Genomic DNA, 26,386 nt, shown 5'->3' with positions numbered 1-26,386 from the left:
GTGTGTAGAGGAAGTGGCGGCTGATCTGGGTCCGCACCTTTTCCGGTAACACAGCCCCGCTACAGCTCGACTGAACGGCCGCAGAGAGAGAGGGAGGAAGCGCGACGGAGAGAGCGGCAAGAGCGGGGAGAAACTGCCCGGGGACGGAGGGGAGATCGCCACGAACGCAGGTAGTGAACCCGCTTCTCTGTGTTCCCCGCCTCTGTTCGGCTTTTCCGGCTGCGGAGGGCGGAATTTGTCGGACCCAAAGTTGCTCCGTGTACTAACACCCCTCCCTTCTCCGTACCGCTCTTGTGTCACAGGGGGAAGAGGAGAAGAAAGTCGGATGAATCAATGACCTTTTGGGGAGGTCTTCCTCTGGAGGTCCCGCGGCAGAAACGCACCGGAGTGCTCGTGAGAAGAAGCGGGGAAAAACCCGGGGCTGTGAAATCCATCGACTGGATTTGATTGAAGGCAAGTGTGGAGCTGCCGAAGGAGGAAGTGGGAACCCGGGGCTCAGGACTGGGCCTGATTCACCGACTGAAGGCTTCTTGTGGACATCTCCAGCAGATCCGCCTGGTTCCTGAAGGGGAAATAAGGTCTGAAATGTGGCCTCAGCTGCTCTAAAGCCGTCGGGGGTTGCAAATCTTCTTTTTTTTTTAACCTCTTCTAGCGGATCATGAAAATATATCCCCACCCAAATCTACCAGGGCTCCACACACACTGCTCCCAGTGAGTCACCATCTCAGGTCACATCACCTCAGTCCAACACAATTGTACAACTCAAACTTGAAAGTCAGCACCTTTAGAAAACTGACACTTGTGTGAGCCCACCGCGGCCGTCACGTGGAAGAGGCTCCCAGCACACACACTGACACTCTGACCTCTCACCCTTGGACTGTGTCTCATTAGAGAAGTGATTTTTTTATTTCATTTTAAACCCAAGTATTTATGCCCAGCAAACAAGATGGGCAAAATGCTGTCAAAGATCTTTGGCAACAAGGAGATGAGAATATTGATGCTTGGACTTGACGCCGCCGGCAAGACGACCATCCTGTACAAGCTGAAGCTGGGACAGTCGGTCACCACCATCCCCACGGTGGGCTTCAACGTGGAGACCGTCACCTACAAGAATGTGAAGTTCAACGTTTGGGACGTGGGTGGGCAGGACAAGATCCGGCCCCTCTGGAGACATTACTACACCGGCACCCAGGGCCTCATTTTCGTGGTGGACTGTGCCGACAGGGACAGGATCGACGAGGCCAGGCAGGAGCTCCACCGCATCATCAACGACCGGGAGATGCGGGACGCCATCATCCTGATCTTCGCCAACAAGCAGGACCTGCCCGACGCCATGAAGCCCCACGAGATCCAGGAGAAGCTGGGCCTGACCCGGATCCGCGATAGGAATTGGTACGTTCAGCCCGCGTGTGCGACCACGGGGGACGGACTATGCGAAGGCCTCACCTGGCTTACCTCAAATTACAAATCTTAATGTTGCTCCCACTTCACCAGCCTGGACACTTGGAGACAGAAATAGTAGCTGAGAATGAAAACACGAGTTTAGAAAAAAAAAATAAAAATGCAATCCGAAGCAATTAATACCACAACCTCTCTTCTGAGTATATATCATAGAGAGTAGAAATTATAATTTGTTTTCTTTTTCTTTTCTTTTTTTGATAATGATGACTTCACTATAACCCCAGATTTCATTTAAACAATTGTTTTACGCCTGGCTTTTCTTTTAGTTTGCTTTGGTTCACATTCTGTATAATCAGTACTGTCTAAATATACATTAAGCTTCATTTCCAGCTCGTACTGCAAATCCTTTTTTTTTTCGTTTCCTCCTGTTTGGTACCATTTTGGGTACTTTGGGACACACACTTACCGTTTCGACCCCCCCGCTCAGCTCTCATTCAGTATTCTCACGACCCCGGCTACATATCCAAAGGATGGTGGTGGTGGGGGGTGGGGGAGGTCCAGAAACTATCGCCTATAGCATCAGCATATCACCTTCGTGGCTCAAACTGCCTCTGCATCGTGTAAGAATGTGTACTGTGGACATGTTAGGACCTCGAAGAAGAAAAGACAAAAAAAGTAACTGTTTTCATATCTGATTGTACTGGGATGAATGAGGAAACGTGTTAGTACTTATTTCCTGTGCAGTGATTACATCCATCATGTCTGCTGTGGCGGTTTGTTTTCAAGGACACTATGTGGACGCTGGATATTCACACACACTGTGATATGGATATATATTTTTGTTGTTTCAGGGGTGTCAACCTGTTACCACCAGTCTTATTATTGCCTGTTTATTCTTTTCCTCTCAGAGCTTCCATTACTTCTGAGTATTTTTTTAGTTTCAGCTGCCTTAGGAGGGGGTCACAGATGCCCCCCCCCCCCCCCCCCATTCCCCCAAAAATCAAATAAAAAAAATGAAGACAGTTACTACAACAGAAGGTGTTCTCAAAATGCTGAGTTTGCACTTTGGGGAGGGTGTGTTGGTGCGTGAATGTGCTGGGTGGGGGTTCCGACGAGCTGGCCGTGCACATTTTAATTTTCTGTGACTGACTTTTGGGGCCCCAGCGAGTGTTTACGAATTTCCCAACCTCCCCCGCCACCTCCAGTGTAGGTGCCTCAGTGACTGCTCCTCCTCCTCCTCTTCTTCTTCTTCTTCTTTTTATTCCATCATCACCTGCCTGTAGAGGTAAAGGTCCTCCAACACCAGCCTTCTGTGGATTGTTTCTAGATACTGCTCTTTTATTTTATTTTGTTCGCTTCCTTTTTTCTCTGCTAATGAAATAATAAAAAAATATATCCAGATCAGAACAGAAGTGACGCCTTTTCAATGAGCAGCTGCAACGATTCGGTAAAGTAATATTTGTTTTTTTTTAAAGAAACCAGTTGAGCTGTTGAAAGAGGAAGTGAGAGCTCCAAGCGTTATGATGGTTGAAAAAAGGGTTAGCTACAAGCGAGCTGTGAAGTGAAGTGATCCTCGGCCCGTTTCCTCTCTGAGCTCGTGTTTGTGTGTGTGTCATCAGCTCTGAATAAATGATGACTTCTCTGGTTTCAGGGTAGTGATTGTCAGGTAAACCGTGCTTTCTGAAAGTATCACTTTTATCCATCTGGGCGCTGAATCTGCAGAGCACGTTTGACATATGGAAACAAAGGAGGCAAATAAAAAAAAAGGAGGCAAATAAAAAAAAAATTATACATTGCTGGAGTCGGCCCAGTTCTTGTGTCATGATAGATAAAAACTCAACAAATCTCTGCATTTCAGGTAGGAACAGGACACTCCGTGCTCTCCTGGTAATGGCTAACTTCACATTCCTGTTCAAATATGGGTGCTGTCAAAAGTGAAGTAGCAACAGTTCAGTTCCGTAAGCAGGAAATGACACATTTAACACACTCGCAGACTTCCACCGTCATCATATTTAACTTGATGATAAAAATCAAACAATCTGGTTTAGAGTGTGTTGTAACCAGCTGAATGAAGTTGTGTTACTGAGAAAGCGACTGCAGAGGTTATGGTGACAGCCTGGCAATCTGCCATGGGTATGCAAGTCACCCTGAGGCGCAGATCTGAGGTCGCGCCAACATTTCATTTCCAGCCATTCATTCATTTTTTTAATCTGCCAACTTTACTGTAACACTGGGATTCATGTGTTTCTGAGCCATAAGGACCAACATGTTCACACAGGCTCATTATGGGGACCAATCACGACCCCATATGGCAAATCATTACATTTTTACCCAGGGTTGGGTTTAGGTTAATGTTAGGGTTAATTGAATGTTTATGTCAACACTAGGTTTAGGTTAGGTTTTGCCTGTGTTTGAGTTAGGTCTAGGTTTAAGTTTAATGTTAGTATAATGTTAGGTTTGGGTTTGGTTAGGAAAGTAGTAACTATGGTAAAGTTTAGAGTTAGTCGCCATGAAATTCATTTAAGTCACCGTACTGTCCCCTGAAGTCATGGAGACGTGTGATTGTGTGTGTGTGTGTGTGTGTGGTTATTCAATGAAAGACGTGAACTGTGTGACGTCACTGTGTCAAGTCAGGAGAGGCTTGAAAGACGAAAGTAGTTGCCATGGGAAGTTGGTGGTTTAAGAGTGAGTGGAGAGAGTTACAGTAAATGTCAGGTCGTGTATCAAACATAAACACACACAGGTGAAATCCCAACCCCACTGGCTGACTCTTATGTGCTGAGCAGTCAGGTCATAACCACCCTCCAGTTTCATGAAAAGCTGAAGTATTAAATTGACCTGTATAGTGTTATTCTAGCTGAGTTTTTTAGGACAGTCACTGTGCAGGAATGCTCTATCTCTGTATTTGCAGTGTTTGCTCATGTGCTGTTTGTTCAGTGGCTGTTGATGTGAAGTTTGACCTGTCGCTGTGCTGAAAGCTGCGTCCGGCATGAAGGACACGGCCCAGGCAGATAAACTCAGACACCTCGCAGACTCGACGGCCCTATGATCTGCCCCTGAACCCGGCACAGTCCCTCTCAGGTCATTTCTTTGGAATCGGCAGCAACAGTTACAGGAATTTCCTGCACTTTCAGAGTGTGCTATTCTACTGAGAGCACTCTATTTGAATAGTGGAGGGCAGTACCTCAGTGGTGTCAAGTGTGATCTTGTTTGCGTTTGATTTTCCCTTTGTGGAAACGTGGAAACTATAAGCGCTTTCTCATTGCTCGGGAGCAATGGAGGAGTAAAAAAGGGAGAGCACTTTGAAACGGCTCCGGATGTTACGTCAGGTCGGAAACAGCGCACATGTCATGGGGGCCCTTGTCCAGCTGTCACTGCCCTCAGCAGCAGATGCACTGCACACATTGGCCGGTGTCGAATGCTGCCAGGCTCACCTGTGGCCCTCAGTTAAAGGATTTAACAGTCTGCTTTGTCTTCTCTTACCTAAGCAGGTTTGACGTTGCCATGAACTAGTGCAGCTCCTGTTCCAAACCTGCCTGTTTGGAACGGGCCGTTTGCTCCGGGGATACCTCAGAATTATCAGAATTATGAGTCCTTCTCAATCAGCTCAGCCATACTGTCCCTTTTTATTGGTTTGTTTTCTGGACGTTGTTTGAAGACAGTATAAGGTGCAGAGTGAAGTTAGAAAGTTTCCCTTCATCCTACCTGTTTTATCTGCAATGAAGACGTTATAGTTTTATAGATTTTATGGTTTATTGATATTGAAAATATCGCGTCTCCAAACTCACTATATTAGACACTGCATCTACCTGGGCCGCAAAGAATACATGTGCCGGGTGTGAAGTCGATAAGAGGACGGTCTTGATACATGGATGTGTTTCACAGACACACAGACAGGCATGTGTGGGACATGTGCATGTACATGTGTTCCTGAGTAATTAACTGCAGAGACACTCATTCTCTTCCTGTCGCTGTCCAATCCTACACAATGACCCTGCGCCCTCACTGATGCAACTTCCCTTCCTTTCCTTCCTCTGCATCATCGTCATCGTCACCGTCAGCAGTCACATCAGGCCTTCAGATGTGATTCAGTTGTGTTTCCTGTGACCAAGTGAAAGCTGCTGAAAAAGTGCTGGATTTGAATGAAAGCCGCCCCCTCAAGCAAAACTGCTTCGTTTTCTTTCTCGTTCAGTTTTAGCCCCGAGCGCTGTCGCCATTGTATTCTGTCCGGGTGGGGGGTGGACCGGACTATTGTATGGCCTTTTGAACGGGGTAATTTCAAACAATACTTTAAAATGGAGCTCATTGGCAGTTCCTCTGTGTTTTGTTTACCCTGGGCGTTCCTCTTTGACTTTAATCTCACTTCAGCTCTACATGAGTCAAAACCAGGAAACCAATGAACACAAACACAGAGGAGTCTGCTGCTCATATTTAATAAACCATCACAGTTCAACCTCTGACATTTGCTCTCTAGGAAAACCAGCCTTTAAAGACGACGGCTGTGTGTCATTTTAAATCTTGTTAAAAGCAGTTTAAAGACTGTCATTAATGACACATGTAACAGTCATGTGCTGTAGTGAGATAGCATGATCACGTCTGTTCTCACACCTCCGGCAGTTCCTCTAGGTTCCTGCATCTATTTATTTTTCTGCAACTCATTAAATGCAATGTAATAGAGTACGTTTACACTGTGGTATAGCTACTTTTACTTTAAAGTGAGGGATCCAAGTACATCTGCACATAACATTAGGGGGTAAGAAACACCTGATCTAAAACATTTGAAAGGTTTGTTTATGAGTAACTGTCGTCTGTACTTAAACAATTCAAATACCTGTTCCTAAGAGGTTGTGTTTATCGACAGTCTGCATGTTGGTTTGTTTGATAGTAAGCAAGATCCTAAGATAGGGCATTTTTGTGGATTTCTTTAAAGTATTGTGCAGATCTGGACAGGGGCGGAGACAGGAATTTATTTTTCCCTTTCTATATCATGGTGACATAGGGCATTGGCCTTGGTGGAGGTAAGTGCTCTTCAAGGGCCCTTCTAGTTTGCTGGACATTTTCAGTGCATATTTAAAAAAAGCCCTTTCTCATCACCTAGAGGAAGGAAACTCAAATTGACATTGTCATAATCCTCCTCTATGCACCCGTTATAACACTGTATCCTCCAATTGCCATGGACAACAGGACAAAAACAAGCCAATACACCCTTCTGGCTAATATTGAGCCAGCAATGATTGAGCAATTCATTATAAGGTTCACATTTAATTCAGTTTTTTTTTGTTTCATAAAAAATAAAAAATACTGTGTCATGTGAAAACTCACAGTTGTCTTTGCGGGCTTTTCCTGTCTGCAACCTCCACTGCTGGGACACACAAAGGGTCTTCTGGCCGGGGTGGAGGGGCCGGAGCTGCTAGCTCAGAAAGTCTTGGTTGTCATGGGGCTGGTTTAAACTGTGTTGTAAAAGCAGCATGCACCGTGACATTCAGCTTCCAGGCAGTTGTGAGCTCGTCAGAATCTGTCGCACATTGTATTTCCCTCCCTCCGGCCTCGGACTATGTGCTAATAATTATGGGGAGCCCGAGGCCCGTGTTTGCGTTTGGCGGGCAAGTGGTGCAGTGGGAGGGTTGTGCGCTGCAGCAATAATTCAGCCTCAGAGATGTAATAAATGGAAGCTGTACATTGAAAGTACAGCTTTTTCACATCCTTTAAAAATGGTTTAAACAGAAAATGTGCAACTAGGAGCAGGTAAATAGGCGTATTATAAGGTGCAGAGCTCATACCCCCTGTCAAGGCCCAACAGTCCCCTTAAATTCAATCTAGCTCAACCTAATTCCACACACTCATCAGTTCTCTATGACAGTTTATTTTTTTTAAAGATCCATGAATTGTTCAAAACATCACAACAAGTGTTAAGGGGAATTCCTGGGTCTGTCGGCTGATCTGGATACGCTCCAGATTTAACATGTTCCTCCCTGGCCCATCATGTTTCATGGTAATACCTACAGTAGTAATATGTCCTGAAGTTTTTGCATAATCTTGCTTCCAAACAAATAAACAGAGAGGTTAAAAAGGGGTACCACAACAAAAGCGAACACCAAGTCCCCAGAGATGACCCCCCCCCCCCCCCCCCCCCCGGCTCCATGGACTCAAGCAGGCGACACGCCCAAGCACACAACGTCCAGGTACGTCAGAGCCCAAGCATGAACAGACAGTGAGTCAGGAGGCCTCCAACGATTGCAACCAGTTCCTTGTTGCTTGTGATTTGCTTCTAAAGTTAGGCCAGATTTGATATGTCATTCAGAGTGTTACAGGTGCAGGGTGGTCTCATCAAAATTCCGTAGGAGATGCCGCTAAAAGTAATGCACTAGAATTTGTATGAATTCCACGTAATTGTGAGTCAGGAGGCTGGGGTCACGTGACCTATGCGCTTCTCTCTCTTGGTGAAAACCAAAACATGGCAGACATTCATTTTATTCATTATGGGAAATTCAATATTTTCATCTTTTAAATGTGTTTTTGATCAACTTTGAAGCAGCGCATTTGATTTTTATTTTCACAATCTTCTTTCAGATGGTTTGTATGATCAGTTTGTTGTTAGTTTACTTTTGAGGTTTACAGCTGAGCCGGGCTGCTTAATTTTAAACTGGACAGGTAAGAGGAAAGGTCTTTCAGGATCAACACTGGTGCACACTCACGGAACTTATGAATATAAAATGTCGGGTTAGCAATATTTTTCATATACCTTCCAAGGTGGTATATACGACGGATTGAGCTAAGAACTGTTTTTTTATATTTTTTTATATACAAAAATACTTTTCATCTGAGATACAGACCCAAACTGATGAATACATTCTGAGCAGCACTTTCGTTTGTGACAGGAAGTGACATATGCTGCAACCTTCCTGTGTGACACTTGGCACGCTACAGCAACAGATGGACAAAATGAGATAAAAAATAAATAATGATATGCAGCATACTGTAGTAGAGATAAGAACAATAGACCCAGCGCCTGGTTCTAAAATAAAACAGTTAGGACGGGGGTGTGAGTATTGTTATTCTGATGATAATTATATGTGTGTTAAACCGCTCTGTAATTACAGACTGATTTTTTGCATTGCAACTGAGAAATGGGAAAAGTGAGGATCCTAGTGTATGACTGCTTCGAATGCAAGCCCGGACAGCAAGAGTCAAATCAACAACATGTATATCTCAAATTATTTCCCCATTCTTAGCAGTGATAACAGATGCAACAAGTGTCTCAGACACTCTTTAGAAAGCTGTTGCAATAAACCTGGTTGAAGCCAGGTTAAAGGTTGAAATTCACACATTGTGTAATTATTAATAGGACTACTGGAATCCTGTCTGACTGAACAGGGAGCCAATTATTCTCAATGCCGCTCACTCGCTCTCTCCCTCAGGTTTCTGTTGGCAACCCTCCACTTACACAAACATAGAAATAGTTATCGATACCACAACTTTCATCCATAAATAAAGCACAACACCTAATCCAAAAATAACCCACCACGCACAGCCTCCCCCCATCGGCTCTTACTAATGACCTGTCTGAGGAGCCATCTGCCTTCTTGTGCTCATGGCTCAGCTGTGTGTGTGTGTGTGTGTGTGTGCGTGTGTGCGTGCGTGCGTGCGTGCGTGCGTGCGTGCGTGCGTGCGTGCGTACGTGTGTGTGTGTGTGTGTGTGTGTGTGTGTGTGGGGCGTCTGTGGTCATGTACATGTAAGGCAGGTTGCTGGCAGGTGCAACATGGAGCTCTGTGACTTGTGAAGGGACTCAGTGTGCTAAAAGCAATTGTCTCAGCTCACTGGTCACTGTTTAATCTGAACTGAAGTGATCCAACTAAAAGGCCTTATGATCTATAAAGGCAGCTTCATGCACTCGGACAGGGTTTCCGGTTGTTCTATTCAGTTCTTGTGATAGATTGTCCGTCAGTTATCTTACTCTAAGGATCGCAGGGGGAGCTGGAGCGAATCCCTGCTGATATATGGTGAAAGGTGGGGTCCACCCTGGACAGGCCGGGAGCATATTACAGGGCTTTGATACAGAAACAAACTCATTCACACATCTCCCAGTCTTGCATTAACCTAATCCCCACACCGCATGTCTTTAGACTGTGGTTGGAGGCCAGAGTACCCAGAGACTACCCACGCAGAGAACACGCAAACTCCACTAAGTAAGAGGCAATAGTGCTAACCACTGCCCCAAGGCCCAACAGCACCCTTATGAAACAACCATTTAAAGTCACTCGATCCAGATTTCCACTTGGATCTGCACCAAAGTGCACACACTCATAAATATCAGTCCACTTAATATTTCATCTCCATCCATGAATTATTCTCTGCATCCTTCCATTAAGTTACATGGTAATCCCTAATGTAGTTCTTGTCTAATCCTGGGAACTAAAAGACGGACAAACGCACCAGGATGAAAAACCTCTTTGAAACCAAAATACTGGAATACATGCAGTGCATTTCCTTACCAACAGACCACAAGAGTTGTCAGTAACAACTTTATTTGCTCCATTGTTTCTACGAGGCCGTCACATGACTTCCTTATCTCCTGCCTCTCACATGATCTCACACTTATGCACAGTGGAACTGCCACTGTTTGTAATGCCATTTTCAGTGTTTTGCAACAAACCTGCTTGTGTACACAATTAGTCCCCCCTGCAGGCGGACACAAAATCACTGGTGTATCCTGTTGTGTCTGTGTGCACACAGATGAGTGTAATATGCTGAGCCATCTGCAGCATCATGTCTGCTCCATGCAGGAGAAAGACGCCCCCTCAGGTCCAGGGAGTTTGTCAAATACACAAACAGACAGACACACAGACACACCCGGCATGCAAGTGTGCACTCATGCATCACAGGTAGGACAGGTAGGTTACAAGCAGGGCCACACGCTCTTACACAAAACACGAAGTGATGCCTGCGCACAGCGCATGAGAGGAGAAAAACAAAGCGTGACAATATGGTTTAATAATAACTGCTGTTATCCTGCTTAGTGTGCACGACTTCAAAAAGGTTTTTCCTCAGCAGTTTAGCTGGAACTACACACAGAGGAGACAGGGCTGCTTAATGACAGAAATACCTTGTCTTTGTTTGCTCTTGTCTCTATGGCAACGCTTGCAAAGACGCTGCACCAGATGGCTGTAGCACGTCTAAGTGGTCCAAATTGATCTATCTCCACTCCTTACACACCATTCTTCTACAAATATCTGGTTACATCTTTTGAATAATCCTCAGGTGATAATTCCAGAGCTACGAGGTGGGACCAGAGGCATCTACGTATAAATAGTAGGAAAGAAATCCAGAAGTCCCATTAATCATGAGCTGTGTCCAATTGTGTACATCACTGAATCAGCCTCCAGAGCCAAAATACCAATGCATTAAGAGCATCATGCAATTACATGTGTACAAACGTGTTTACAAGGAGATTTTTTCCAATCTATTCATCTTCTCTTTTGTTCTCATCATTGACTTTCCTCCATGTTGTTATTACATGCATACATACACTTCCTCTTATATTTCAAACATGCAGGAGAACGAGTTCCTCCGAGAAATTATCACCGGCCACTCCTTCTCATGCATTTTGCTTGACTTGAACTACAGCCTGAGAAAAGCTACATAACGATAGCAGGGGTAATGCATTCCGCATGTGCACAATTAAGGCCCAGGGTCTGATCTGCCGTGGTCTCACCAAATATGGTTTTTAGACATCTTGTGTGATGCAGCAAGGTCATTTTATACGACACGCTTTGCTACAGACAGACGGGGTGCAACTTCCTTCGCAATTGGCTGCCTATTCAAGTGGATTAAAGAATTTATAATTATATATTTTATGAACGGTGAATACAACAGTCACTGGGCTTCAGCCACTTGCAACGCCACAGAGATCTTCACTCTTGTGAATCGTGTTTTTTTCCAATACGTTAGATCAGAGAATTCTTTAAATTCCTGCTAAGGTGAAACAAATATATAATCCTCAATGGTCTAAAATGGATCCCTGCCCTGCTGATTGATAATGATGATCATAAAGTAAGGGACGCGGCCCGGATTCTTTCTATGCGATGAAGGCCAATCATTTTTTATTGAGTTTTATGCTGACATCCAGCCAAACAAGTACCAGGAAAGACAGAGAGAAAAGCAGAGAGAAAGAGGCAGAGAGCAAAAGCGAGGTATGAATGGAGAGAGAAAGAAAGAAGTGAGGAGGGTGTGACCTTAATCCTGCGGAGGGAAAGAAAGAAACGTACATGCACGACACATGCACGCACATCTGGTCCATCCAGTTTCTACTTGGTAATGTGTGCTGGCAGTTAAACTTGTGATACACTCTGAGTCAGCACTGGGGCTGGTTGATCAGTTTCTCTGTGACTGCAGTGGGCTGTCATTCACGGAACAAGGGTGTGGTTGTTTGGTTACTGAAGCCCATTCATGACTCATGACTCTTTTAGGGTCATCAACAGTTTTTTTTTTCTTCTTTTCTTTTAAATTACATTTGAGATTATTTGTCTATCTTTGATTTTTGAATGGCATGGGTCAGGGTCATCAAGTTTTTGAATTATGTGTTATTGAATCCGCTGTCTTTGTTTTGTGTCATGCACACTATTGCACGGGGCCTCCGTGTCTTACCCTGCACACAAGCCACTACACGTTCCACCAGCACTCAAGGACACAAAAGTAGGCTACTGTTCCAGGTGAGGGCGGCCATGCCACCAGGGAGACAGAGCAGATTCTGTTAATGACACCACTGATCTGGGTTCTGTCCAAAAAAGCCTGCAGGGAGGACTTCGCTCTCTGTCTCATCAAATAACAATTAGCTGCAACAAGCGGCAGGGATGTTGGAAGGAAAATGTGACAACATAACCGCTGTGTCTGAACCGAAGGGCAGACAACAATCCACCATGTTGGGTTAAGTAGCTCCATTTGACTAACTTTATCCTAAAACTGGAAAGATATACTTCGCAGCTGAAGTACACTGCCCTCATGTGGCTAGCACAGCACTATGAGTTAATACAAACTAGGGCTCTCTATCTCTATCTCTTGTTGTATGTGTGAGTGTGAGGGAGACCACATGGCCCTGGTTTAAGTAGTGTGTGGGTTAAAGTTCAGGATAGGTGTGAATTGGTCATGTTAAATGTTTGGAATAAGGTTTTGGTTATGCTGTCCACAATGAATGGAGGTCAATACAAAATCCCAATAGGGTTGGCTGCCCAAACCTGTGTGTGTGTGTCTGCCCGTGTACATATATGTTTTTGTTACCTAGGACAGTTTCACACATATGTTTTGATATGATATGGACAATATTTGTCATTTCCATTATATTAAAAGCTGAAGTTTTGGTATATAGGCCTGGTATTTGTGTACTTGTACTGATATATTTGTGAGGATCACTTTCAGCATAGACCTTATGGAGGGAAGATTTGATTTTAGGGTTAGGGACAGGTTCCCCCATGGTGGAATGAGCTACCCATCGACATCCGGACATCAGAAAGATTACACATCTTCCGCTGCAAACTACAAACATACCTCTTCCGACTATACCTTGAATTAAAAAATAAATAAATACTAACAACTTTTGAAACAAAAAATTTAGTAGCACTTACATGGCACTTACTTATAGCGCTTTTTAGTTTTGCTTTATTTTTGGAGAAATTGTACTTATTCCTGCTTTTCTGGGTTTATATCCTCGGGGTTGAACGCACCTATTGTAAGTCACTTTGGATAAAAGCGTCAGCTAAATGTAATTTAATGTAATGTTAGGGTTAGGCTTAGGCATTTAGTTGTGATAGTTAACAATGTGTATGTGAGTGTGTGTCTGCATACGCTCTGGGTATCACTCATTTGTCTTGAACTAAATCTGTTTACAAAGTTCTGCAAGTAATTACTAATAACTCTTTGTGTGTGTGTGTGCATCTTTTGTTAAGAAGGCCAGTTTTGGTTCAAAACCATCTTTGTGAGGATATTTTGACGTAGTGAGGACATTTTGGCAGGTCCTCATAAATTCAAAGGGCTGTTTGACGGTTAAAACTTGGTTTGGGGTTAAGAATTAGGTTTAGGTTAGGTTTAGGGATTTAGTTATAGGTTAAGGGGCAGACTAGGGAATGTGTTGTCAATGAGTCCTCAACTATAAAGAGACGTGCATGTGTGTGTGTGTGTGTGTGTGTGTTTGTGTGAGGGAGGGTGGGAGAGAATGAGAGATGGACAGTGGGCTCCAGTCGGCCTACATCCGTGTCCCAACTCCCACATGAGATGCAGACAGGGGGAAGAGCGGGTGTCTGGTCGGGGGGCGCAATGGTGACCCACATCCTGACACACCACACCCCCTCCGTGCATCTCTTTACGTCAGCCTCCATAAGCACCCACGAGATCAGAGCGGCACGATTGCCACACATTAAAACCGAAATGCATTCTCGTGTCACTTTAAACGCACCAGGACGCGTTAACGTGCCGGCGGACGTGGGCACTTCCTCTGGATTTTTGAAATCCCTCATTTTACTCCATCTGTGGGAGCCAGCGTCTCCTCAAGGCTGCGTCCATGTTCTGCTTCCACGGGGGTGTTCACACGCAGAAGAGTATCTACACCTTGAAGGGTTAATATCTACTTTGCTTTGGCCCAACAATAAATAGTTCAAACTTTGATGCAAAGATTATAATTGAATAATAATCTTTGTAGAAGTGATTGAATCAACAATTTCAAGAAGATTTTCGAGCGACCACCCCTTCATGAAAAGGTGGTGCGCTCCACTCCCTGGCGTTAGCCCTTGTTGTATCCGATGCTACTGAACAGAATTCGCCGTGGTACAAACTCGCCCCACACTGGCACAAAACCCCGGAAAAGATGCTCCTTCACGGGACTAAAACAAGAAAACACGCCGCCAGAAGTCCCGGGAAACTTTACCGAACTGTGGGCAAACTTTGAGAGATTTTTAACCCACATACCACTTGTCTACAGTTTCCGAGGAGTGGGTTAGCATTGTTTTGTCTCACCACCACTGTTGCCATTGGACGCGGACACAGACACATATTGAATATATTCTTTTTTTTAATTATTTTTCTTCTGGAGCAAGTCCAGTCTGATGAATTCACCGAAAAAAGACGGAGACGACGATGTGCCCGTTAAAGACCCGGTGAAATATGGCGAACTGGTCATTTTGGGGTAAGTCTCCCTTTTTGTTTTTTTCTTTAACCTGGAGCTATAGTAAGAAACGTGTGGGATGGAGAAACCCTCCATTAACCTTGACTGTGTAGCATTAGCATCGGCACAATACACCCTCAGATGACGTGTGAGCTCTGGTTTGTTCTTGTTAAAAGAAATGGCTGTTAGGGTGTTTTATTCGGGCTGTAAACCTTTATAGTACCAGCTCGTTTATTACACACCACCGTCGTTCACCACCGCCAGGGAGGTGTAGTAATGTTACAAACTAACTTTATCACAGGAAGCCATGTTCTCTGCCCTGTGGGGGGTTTCCAGCATCACGTATGCTGTTTATGTGTGAGCTACATACATGTTGTAGCCATGGTACATGAGGCCACACAGATGTAGCCGCTTTTTCATCAATGGTTGTGTCGGGGGTGGTGATGGAGGGAGAGGGGGGGCTGGGTTGCTCTGCCTGAAAATCCCAATGATGTCATACTATGTTGGATCTGCGATAGTGAGGCAGAGGAGGGTGATATCATGGTGTGGAGGAACAGGCAGGTTGCAATGTATGATTTAAAGCCAGTGTAGTCTGTGGCTGAAGAAGACGGCGCTTGCATCCAGATGACCATCCATGCCGAGGAGGAAGAAGAGGCAGGAGGAGGAGGAGGAGGAATAAAGCCTCTCATCATCACCAGCCACACAGTAGGGCCGGATGTGCTGATGACAGCCACCAGCTTCCACAGAATTTCCCACCCCTTCATCCTCCACGCTGTGAATGGTGTACCGCAGGGACCAGAAATGCCACAGCACACACACACACACACACGTGCAGAGTCACGCAGTGCTTCCTGTGTATGCCAAAGATAACTGACCTAATGGCCTATTGCTTCCCCTCTGGCTGAACGTGGAGTTAGGAGGCTGTAGGCCGCCTGTATCAGAATACTGATTAGTCGTCCTCCCCGTCATTTGACTCTGTGAACAGAGCAGGCCTTCACATCCTCTGAAGAGGCCGAGGAAATGATCATTTGATGCAAATGACAGAATTCTAGCCATGCAAAATACACACAAGCACACCCTGCGGTTTGTGGCAAGATGCTTAATGTGCCTCTTCGATTGTAGAAAATGCACTTTGCGTTGGCTCACTTTTAAACTGTAATGATTGAGGTATGGTTTGAATGATGGCCAAAGGCTTGTGGGTTATTATAGCTATCCTCCTTGTGGGCCTACATTTGACAGACTGTCTGGTATTATTGTGTTAATAAAGCCACATACTGTATGTTAAAAATGCCTCAATCTTATGAGGCGGTTGGCTTTGAATATCAAATTATTACATAGGTTATCAACTATATAGATCAGATTTATTATGATTCCGGCCCTTGGCCACTCTCTGTCCTCAGACATACAGCAGGTAACTCCCAGCATCAGAACAGGCTGTTCTCTAGTCTGCTTCCTGTCACATGTCATGTTTTCCTGGCCCGTTTTTGTGCAAGTGTCGTTTGAATTTGCATCTGTCGGCCTTGATGATCGCATGCAACGTTTGGTGGATTGCAGTTTCAGTACGACCATGTGATCTTTGCAGTGGCTGCCTGCCATCGCTCATTACCTTAGTTAGCCTGGACATGGTGTACGGCGGCACGGCCCCTGTCCCAGCAGCCCCCGGCATCGCTCGATCCACCTCTACCCCGTGTCCCGCTCCCGTGGCCATGCTAACACCCTCTTGTCTTTGCTGGCTATCTCCCCCACACCTGTTTATCTCAGCCACAGCCCCGCTTAACAGTCTCAGTCGCATTCCTCTTCCTTACACCCAGTCCTTTCTCCGCCAGCCTCTCTGTGTTTTGCTGAGTGCTGACTTTTACAGGAGCAGCTCTCCTCGGTGCCTTGCCCTCAACAAAAATAAACCCTGTGTCGAGGGGCAGAAGGAGTGAATATTTCATATTGTGCTTTATGATGTGCACACATGCGTGATGCAGGCCGTGGCTGCCCAGCACACTTCACGTAGCTCTTACTGTGGCTTTTTCCTCCGAACCTCATGCTCGCTGTATCTCTGCCCTTTCTCCCTCCATATCCTTTCCCTGCCCTTATACTCATTTCATTCATTGAGCTTAAGTTTTCTCTCTCTAATACTCAGGATAGATTCTGACTGCTTTTCTTTCTCCATCAAGGTGTTTGCCACCTTTTCGCTCTCGATAAGCAGATTTTCTCTCCTGTGCCCTCTTATCCTCGGTCCCATTTCATATCTCATGCCTTCGAACCAGAACCCTCATAGCTCTGTCCTCATATGTCTGTCTTTACTGACCCAGTCCTCCTCTTGTCAGACGGCATTAATAGGCAGGGCAATGGAGGGAGCAGGCAGCACTGAGTCATCCTCCTTAGTTGGACTCCACATTTAATGTCAAGTACATGCAGTCTGTACTTGACTGTGAAGTGTTTCCACGTAGAATGCCCAATCATCTCAGCATCATCCAACGGACTCTCTGCCCTGCTCTGGTCGTGTGGTTGTTGTCAATGAATTCTGTCCCTGAGATCCATAGAGGTTTATTTCATTAAAACGTATGATCCCAATAAACTTCTCTTAGACAAACAACAGACTTTCACTAACAAAATGTACTAGTAGTGAAACTGAAGTCAATAAACAATGTGTCCTTTTAATGAACGAAAGATATGGGCAAAACACACACACTTAATCGAATCTGCTCCAAAAGGGAATGGATTTTTCCTTCACACATGCCCCACCCTTATCGGTTTAGTCAAAATATTTACCTTTTAAAGAGATGGATCTAATACTTGGCCTAAAAATGTGTTTATCCGATAAACCACAAATGACATAATATACTTATAATTTCAACCTTAGTTCAGATGAATAATTACATTTTTTGGGGTTTCAACTAAGGATTATTTTTTGACCAATTAGTCAGTTTATTCTGTTTTCGGATGATCCTTTTAATGTCTAAACAGCTCACCAGAGCCAAGAGTCATGCCTTAAAACTAATATAATGTAACCTGTGCAGCAGGAAAAAAGTATGATTTTTTTTTTTTGATGATACAAATGAAGAAAGGCAGGGTCGTTTTTTGGCATTCGACCATAACATTATTGGCATTTAATGCACAAATTAATCAAATATAAAAAAACTGTCACAGAATGATTTTCTTTTTAAAGACAGTGTAATGAATTATCCAGTTTCAGAGCTACATGGTACAAACATAGTCAGAGCAGGCAGTGGCGTCGTCAGCCCACGCTGCTGCAGGACTGACTGACTCGGAACAGAGCCAAACCAGATGCCCTCTGATCTGATGCAGTTTGAAGGCCAGTAAAACCAGTTATTGTCCCTCCTAAAGTCTTCTTGCCTGCAGGGTATCCGCTTAATAGTTTTAATAAAGACCATGTCCTGCTGATTAGTCAGAAGCCGAAAACCAGAATACTGCCTCTTGTGTCAGCCCAGATAAAAAATGTGGTTTTTAACACGGCTTACAAAAAAAGGACAATGTCCAGATTTCAGTAAGTTCTGACGTTAGAGTGAAGTTAACATTATAAGAAAACTGAGAATATATTCATGTTGGATTTTCAAAGGCTCTGTCTAGAAAGCATTATTTACCACTCCTAAAACTCTTTATGTCCAAACCAGAACACGTACTCAAAGCGCACTGCAGCTTAACTGTTAACTGTGATTGTGTTTATAAAGTTATTCAAGCTTGCTGAAAATGCTTTTTACTTTAAATAGAAGTTAAACAACAAGCTAGCTCAAATTGTTTCAATATGCAAACAAGATCACTGTGTTTTTCCTACCATGAGGCATTCTCCATGAAACAGGATGAATGTGTGAACTTGTGTACGTGTTGTCTCTGACTTGTATTCTGGTGTCATCTGGTTCATTTGGGTCTGATGTCCTTATTTACGTCCTGTGCTTTGTCTTTCCGCAGGTACAATGGTTCTCTTCCAAGCGGAGACCGGGGGCGCAGAAAGAGTCGCTTCGCTCTGTACCGAAGGGCCAAGGCCAACGGTGTCAAGCCCAGTGCGGTGCACATCCTCAACACGCCCCAGGACAGCAAGGTACATGTGTGTTTGCTGTGTGTTTTATCAGCATGAAGCATTCCTTTCCTTCCTGTGACTCCCTTGTCTTTCCTTAATGGGCCAGAGGATGGATGACTCAGCATGACGACTGGTGTGTGTGTCACTTTCTGACGTATATGTGTGTGCGTGCATGTCTGCATTCATAAATGGGGACAGAGAGACGATTAATTAATGAAAAATAGTTTAAGACAGGTTTTACCATCATGCGGCCATTGTGACATGCTACTACCACATTTAACATAACATGACTTTGTTTTTACAATTATGAATTGACCATGTTTTCTTCAGTTTAGTTTTTCTTGGAGTGTGTTGATTTTGAAGGGATACAAGACTGTCCCAGAAGATGAGCTCATCCACTCATCCTGCTTGCTGTTGTTGTTGTTGCAGGCCGTACACAGCAGGGGGCAGCACAGCATTTCTTTCACCCTGTCCCGTAACCAGACAGTGGTGGTGGAGTACTGCCATGATAACAACACAGACATGTTCCAGGTAAGACATTGAAGACATTGTCAAATGTTTCTATACAAAATGTCTTGAATAATGGTCGGTACGGTATTTTAAACATTTTCTCAAGTTTGTGATCACTTGCAGTTTTTCTCCCAAAATATGCGGTTATGTAATCTCATCAAAGCAGTTTTTGTTGTCAGACGATTATTTTGGTTCAGACCCATTAAGAAGTCAAAATAAATTCTCGTGTGGAAAATCTCCATGAAAGTCTATTTTTATACTCCAGGTTTTGCTCATATAATAGTATCACTGATTCATTTTTTTACCCAGAAAACAATGAATCTTTACATCAAGTTACCCAGTAACCACAATCATCGACAGTATATTAATAGACAGTACACTACTTTTTATTCTGAATATCACTTCAATCATCATTTGTTTTGATAAATGTTCTTCACAAAGCGCTTCTCTGCGTCTGCCCCCGCAGATCGGACGCTCCACAGAAAGTCCCATAGACTTTGTGGTGACCGACACCTCTGGAGGGGGGAAGGAGGGGGAGGACCCCTCCATTGCTCCCAGCACCATCTCACGTTTTGCCTGCAGAGTCGTGTGCGAACGCAGCCCACCCTACACTGCGCGCATTTACGCCGCAGGCTTCGACTCCTCCAAAAATATCTTCCTAGGAGTGAGTACACTGATATTCCAGCCAATAGAGGTGTCTGATAAGAGGTGTGTTTTTGGAATCAGGATTGTAGCTGTTTGAAATATTGACAAACTCAAGGTGTGTGTTTTCGATAGATGGTTCACACTTAAGGATTTGTGACCGCTTTGGGACACAGACAGGGGCTCGTGATATGATTTCTGCAAATCAATTACAATTTAAAACCATTTTTAATAGAATATTTTAGCCTTAATTGTTATAAAAGATTAAAAGTAGTATTCTAATCTAAGAGAAAACCATGCAAATAAGAAGATTTGATCCACCTTGTGATATTATTTGTGCCCTTGACCCCTGAGGTGATTATAGGCTTATTAGTCATAATAGTTGCAGCAGGTTATTTTAATGCACCATAGGATATATTGCAACGTGTGCACAGGGGAGAATTTTTTGCAAACTAGCTCAAATCTTATCCTCTGGGATAATAGGGTCCTTAGTCTCTGGGGTCAGGGCCTAAAACATTTAGGAAAATCTGAGCTAAAACCATCGTTCTATGACATCATGTATCATTTATACGTGCTCACGTCTGTGCCTATCCAGGAAAAAGCAACCAAATGGAAAAACCCAGATGGACACATGGACGGTTTGACCACTAACGGGGTGCTCGTGATGCATCCAGAGGGGTTTCCAGAGGAGCCGAAGCAGGGGCTGTGGAGGGAGATCTCTGTCTGCGGTGATGTCTACGCCCTTAGGGAGACACGCTCTGGGCCCAGCCGGGGCAAACTGGTGAGTCACCACTGTTTACGTTGCCACGTCCGTATTGCTTTTTGACCCCTTGAAGGTTGTGTGAGTTTTATTTTTGGTTTGTGTGTATCCAGGCAGAGGGAGAGAGCAGCGCACTACGAGACGGTTCCCTGGTTGACCTGTGTGGTGCCACCCTGCTGTGGCGTACGGGCGAGGGGCTCATGCGTGCGCCCACCCTGCGTCACCTGGAAGCACTTCGACAGGAGCTCAATGCGTCCCGCCCCCAGTGTCCTGTCGGCCTTAGCACACTGGCCTTCCCCAGCCTGCCACGCAGCCACAGGTCAATCTTTAGTGCTTGTTCATACAACGGATTGTCTGTTACCTTCATGTGTAAATTACTAACTAACAAAAAACGTTGATGTTTTACTGTAGCCTTGAAGAACGTCAGCCCTGGGTCTACCTCACTTGCGGCCACGTCCATGGACGCCACGACTGGGGCCAGAGATCTGAGAGGGAGGAGCACCCAGGGGAGGGCGAGGGCTCTACAACCCGCCGAGAATGTCCCCTGTGCAGGAGTGTGGGGCCCTACGTGCCCCTGTGGCTGGGCTGTGAGCCTGCTGTGTATGTTGACGCAGGCTCTCCTACTCACGGTTTTGTTCCGTGCGGTCACGTCTGCTCAGAGAAGACAGTCAGGTACTGGGCAGAGACCCCACTGCCCCACGGGACCCACGCCTTCAGACCTGTCTGCCCCTTCTGCTCCAGTGCCCTCAGCACCCCCGGCTGGACGCGGCTCATCTTCCAGGGCCCCATCGACTAGTCACCACAGCAGCCACTATAACAACAACCATTCATGTCGCAAATATTGGTCAGTATGGAAAGGTAATTAAGTTGGAGGGCATATGTGTTCTGCAGTCAGTATTCAACGTTGTCAGCAAACGCAGCTCCAAGCTGAAGAATCCTGTGTCTTGTTTATCCTTCAGCCGCTGTTAATTGGTATACGATGATGAGGATAGTGGCCGAATATTCCATACTGTCATGTGAACAGTATTTATTCTGAAATACCTGATGTCCTCTTCTCTGTTATTCAAGAGTCTGCTGGTTTTTATTCAAAACAACGCCTCACAAGCCGATACTCAGAAACCTCTCAGAAAATACACACAAGAGCGTGAACTCCACCATTAGGTTTTGTGTGAAGTGTCTCACTCAGTGAATCATGAATTCTGACATCATAGTCTCCACTTTCAGATTTAATATCCAACCACTTTCACCTTCATTTGCATTCTGACTTCCTCGCTAACCTGAATGGTCAGCTGATTCAAATTCATAGCTGCACTCAACAGGCTGTCTGATAAGTACCTGTGTTAAATGAGCGAGGGATCAAAGGTTGTTCCATGAAGAGGAAACGATGAACCACTTTTAAAATCATTGTTTGTATTCACATTTCCATTTAGTGGGACACCTATGCACAGGCCCACGATAAACGAGACCCCCCTGTTTACCATTAGCTTTGAGGTAGAACCTGCAGACTCTTTGATTAGCACTGAAGTACCAGAGGGAGCACTTCATGCTATGTAAGGACAAGTCTTATCCAGATTATCGAGCAGACAAAGGATAAACAAGGGCTGGGAATAAAACTGGGTAAACGCCACTTCATAACCCCCTAAAGCAATAAAAGCACTCTCATAGATAAGCTAAATGTTGTGCTATGTTTAGCCAAGTGTTGTGTCAGCGCTGGTCACATATAACAAGGCTGAAATGGTTTCCAGGTTAAGGGCTCAACCAGAGGCGTGTTCAATACCACAATTCATTTTATTTCTACATGAGGTCGTAGACCAGGTAACCAGGTATCTTAGTAAGTGTGATGTAACCAAAGGCTGACATTTTAAAGCAAGCAACTGAATCAGTGAAAAAATATATATTTTTAAATCATTTTAAATGCATCCAGTAGGGGGGGCCATGAATCTAGTGATAGAGCATGATGGTTGCAGGGCTGTTAGATCCTTGGCTCCCCTGAACCCAGCTGGTGTCAGGAACGACACAAAGATCATGCCAAATCACATGTGGTTGTTGATCCACTGTGGCATCCCCATCAATTCAAATACATGAGGCAGCCACATCATGCCGACAGAAATCAAGTCATCACATACAAGCATTTAGGATTGTTAAATGAAATTGAACACACTTCTGGTTACTGAATTCTGCTTAACAGGCTCTGCGTTAGTGTGACGGAGCGTCTCAGCGGTTTGACCTAGCATAACCTCAAAAGAAAAACTTGTTTTTGTTTTGTTTTTTTTGTTTATTTCAAAGAAAACTATTTTGTTAGGAAATGGGGAGGGGATTCATCCGGGGAAACGGGATAATTCTTTTAGATGTTCGGTGTTAAAGTGAAAAAAAATAATATTTTTCTAACAGATAATTGGTTTGAGTTAACCGTTGTTACTCAATGTAAGCAAAGTTCTGTATGTTTCCGATTATTATCGTGTGGTAGATGTAGGAGAGCTTGTGAGTGAGAAAAAAACGTTGCCAACACTGTGTCCAACAAACACACGTTAACACACTGCTACCATAAAACATTGCCCAGACAATGAATGTAGCCAAATACTCAGGCTATGTTAAGCCTTCCCTGGTGCTCATATTGAATGGTCTATATTGTGATACTATTTTTGTAACTGAATATTATGGTGTAGCCTGGTGAACTAGCTCAAAAGAGTCCGATGATTTCAATAATAGCCTCAAGTGTGGAAGACGTATAATTGATAACACACACACACACTCACGTGGAATTTGTGTCTCGCTTGCATGTGCTGAACGTACACATACAGTATGTACACTACACAGACACGTACTCCAAAAAACTTTGCACGGTGGATTGCCAACCTGTTGTTCATGCTCAGAGGGTTTGTTGCAGACCAAGATGTCTTCCACGTACTCTGCTGTCAAAACTGCAGCATTTTAGTTTAGGGGTTATATTCTTTTTATTTGCTTTTTATTTGGAAGACGTCTTTAAAAGAAACAAAGACCGAGAGCCTTTGAACAAAAACCTCATACTTGATAGATGTGTGACATTTGTGAATGAGAACCATCAAATCCCAACTTGTACTACTATGCTAATATTTTCCACCAAAACCAATTCACTGCAGAGGGATGTCCACGTCAATGTGTGTTTACATTTTGTATTTAGACCAGACTGTAAATAAAGATGGACGACCTGTTTCCACATCCTTCCAATTTCCAGAAACGGAGCCAAAATACCTTGTGTATGAACGCTGCTTTCTTTACATTTGTAGCCAGGGTCTGCGTCGCAGCGATTGGGAGATGGAGTTAAGGTGTCGAGGTCGATTTGTGCACTTGACCAATCGTGAGTCTCGTTGCCTGTATGGTCACACACAAGTGTATATTTCAGAGATTAACTTTGATTTGAGTTCATTTCAAACCTGTGTGAGTGAGATTGGTATACTAAAACAGTAGCTTCCTATTTCGCTTCACATTCATATGTGTGACCAGACCCATATCCTACGATCACGGTGCTTTGGCTTCACTTTTGAGCAGCTGTCATGTCATCCATCTTTATATTCAGTCTGATTTTAGCCGCTAGTGGAACAACTCGCGCTACCAAGAGTTCTCAGAACCCTGTATTTTTCCATGTGAAGTCTAAATACAAGATTTAAGCTCGGCTGAATGCGGTGGACAACTGACGCAGTGTTGATAGTTACTGTCGCTCAGGATTGGTGATTTCAGATTCACGGCGGGCCACGCCCGAAGGTAGAAGACACTTTGAGACTAGATGTTAAATCACAGCGAGATTCATGCTGTGTAGCAGAACCGATGTGAGACGAGGGTAGAGAGAGAAGATCTCCACAGGTCCGGGTTCAGTCCCACACGGGTGTAACTGCATTACAAGGCAAGGAAAACATCTCGATCAGCTGCCCTTTACTACCCACGCCAAATCAAGTGAATCCTGCTTTTGAAGATGATGTAATCAACAGTTAATGTAACACATTGGCATGTGGATGGGAGAAGCGTTGCAGCACCCTCATTGGCTTCTTGTTTAGCTCACTCTTTCACTTCTTCTCTGCTCTATTCTTTTATTCAAACCCTCTGTGGGTTACAGGTGTCCATATGCAATTTCCCTTTTTTAGAATTTAGTGAAAGAGTCTGATGCATAATGTATTTTAGCGTGGCATCAGGTTGTTTAACACCACCAGTAACATCATTAGCTCGTCCCTAACTTTCTGTTTTTATTATATCTATCTATCGACCCTCATGCCACATGGTTAAACCTCATTCTCCTCAACTGAGTAGCCGACACTCCTTCTACAGGGCAAAACCTCACAGTTAACAATGCATTCCTTTAAATACATCTGTGTTTTGTACAGCTATTTTCTATTATTTTATATCATATTCTCCTGTAATTGTCCGGTGCACAGACAATCGCTATACACATGTCAATAAACCTGTTGAAAAGTTGAACCTGCTCCGTCTGTTTTGTCGTCATAATAATATTCATTTAATTGTGTTTAAATTAAGCCAGAAGCAAAGTTCACCTCTATCCCAGCAGAGGGCGCTCTCTACCAGCTCTGAGACTGACTGCAGGCCCATGATGAGGTTGCTTTGAGTTGCATCACCTCTTTACAATAATCAAGCGTTGTAATGAGCAGTTTTGGCAGTCGCACATGTGATGAGACGTGTAAAATTACCCAACGCAGAGCAATTTAAAGAACTCGACACCTCGCAGAAGAATCCAGGAGGAAAGAGCTGCTGGGAGCGACGCTGCTCACAAGTCTGTTCAGGAATTGTTTCACTGCAGTAGAGGCTTTTTTTTACTCTTTCAACGATTAGGAAGCTTATTTCAGGGGTGTCTCACTTACAGATTACATTTAATCTTTTCTAAAGCGGAGGTGGGAGAAAACCAAAAGAACGCCGAAACTGTAAAAGAGACTTTGAACAAAGTTAATTATAGTACGTGTTGACATTTTACATGGTTTTCCACTGAGGACAATGCAAAGCAAGCACATGCCCAGGGCTTTGGAGCCAGTGGAGGCCCTTAAGTTTATTATTAGTAATAGCATTCTTGAAAATATTGGGGAAATGAGGTGGTACGATTATAATATTGCTTGAATACATTCTAATTGAGCAGATTATAGACCATATTAGACTTTATCTGATGTTTCATGTTAAAAGAATAAATAGCATTTCAAAGTGATAAATGCTGTGTGGTTGTGGGTTTCCCCATCGGGCAACCTCAGTGCACGTGTAATATTTGGTTGTGTGAGTAGGGGTCTCTGACAAGTTTGGGTCCAGGGCTCATGGTTATGATGATTTTAAAACTGCTGTTTGCTGTGTTTGGAAGTTTATAATGAGTAAATGTTCTTGTAGTCGTAGCAAAAGAGGTTATGTTTCCAACATTGTCACAGATATTCATGGATCTTGATGAGAATCTGATATATTTTGGAAATTGATATCTATTATGTGTGATATTTGATGCAGCTTGATTGAATTGAACTGGACTGTCGGGCCTTGGCAGAGGTGTGTGCTCTAAACTGAGCCCCATTGTAGTAATGAGGAGGAAACTCTTAATATTGTAACAGAGGCCAGAGAGACGGGATGGGTGAGCCCAGAAACACAGTTTAATCTTGATGTCAGTGCTGGATTACAGCTCGGCCCTGGTCCCAAAAGCCCCAGGTTCACTGTATCAGGTAGTTTACAGTAGCACCATGAGTTGTTACTTTGTTCGACTAAAGCATTAGATCACCTGACATGCCGGAGACTTGGCCACATCTCAGAGCGGCACTTCATCTGTAGCACTTCCACTGACACTTCTAGCAGTAGCAGGAGAATCGAGGACTGGGTACTGATATGCTGGAGGGAGGGACTGTGTGAAGACATGGGAAATAGGACACTGATACCTCCTGG

At 44.2% G+C, this 26,386-nt stretch overlaps 2 protein-coding genes across 2 annotated transcripts; both read left to right on the top strand.

Annotated features, from left to right (window-relative positions):
* On the top strand, positions 1 to 2,802 carry arf6a (ADP-ribosylation factor 6a). The gene is made up of 2 exons (XM_062411552.1): positions 1 to 170; positions 303 to 2,802. Exon 2 carries the CDS (start codon positions 947 to 949, stop codon positions 1,472 to 1,474), a length of 528 nt encoding a protein of 175 aa, XP_062267536.1. The 5' UTR covers positions 1 to 170; positions 303 to 946; the 3' UTR covers positions 1,475 to 2,802.
* A 10,811-nt stretch (positions 2,803 to 13,613) lies between these two features.
* LOC133973417 (E3 ubiquitin-protein ligase pellino homolog 2) lies at positions 13,614 to 24,943 on the top strand. The gene is made up of 7 exons (XM_062411267.1): positions 13,614 to 14,573; positions 18,474 to 18,603; positions 19,012 to 19,113; positions 19,559 to 19,756; positions 20,330 to 20,515; positions 20,608 to 20,813; positions 20,906 to 24,943. The coding sequence occupies exons 1-7, from the start codon at positions 14,494 to 14,496 to the stop codon at positions 21,288 to 21,290; spliced, it is 1,287 nt and encodes a 428-aa protein (XP_062267251.1). The 5' UTR covers positions 13,614 to 14,493; the 3' UTR covers positions 21,291 to 24,943.
* Positions 24,944 to 26,386: the final 1,443 nt, after the last annotated feature.

This window comes from Platichthys flesus, chromosome 18 (genome assembly GCF_949316205.1).
Source record: "Platichthys flesus chromosome 18, fPlaFle2.1, whole genome shotgun sequence".
NCBI classification, from domain to species: domain Eukaryota; kingdom Metazoa; phylum Chordata; class Actinopteri; order Pleuronectiformes; family Pleuronectidae; genus Platichthys; species Platichthys flesus.
This window is presented reverse-complemented; position numbering and strand designations above follow the sequence as displayed.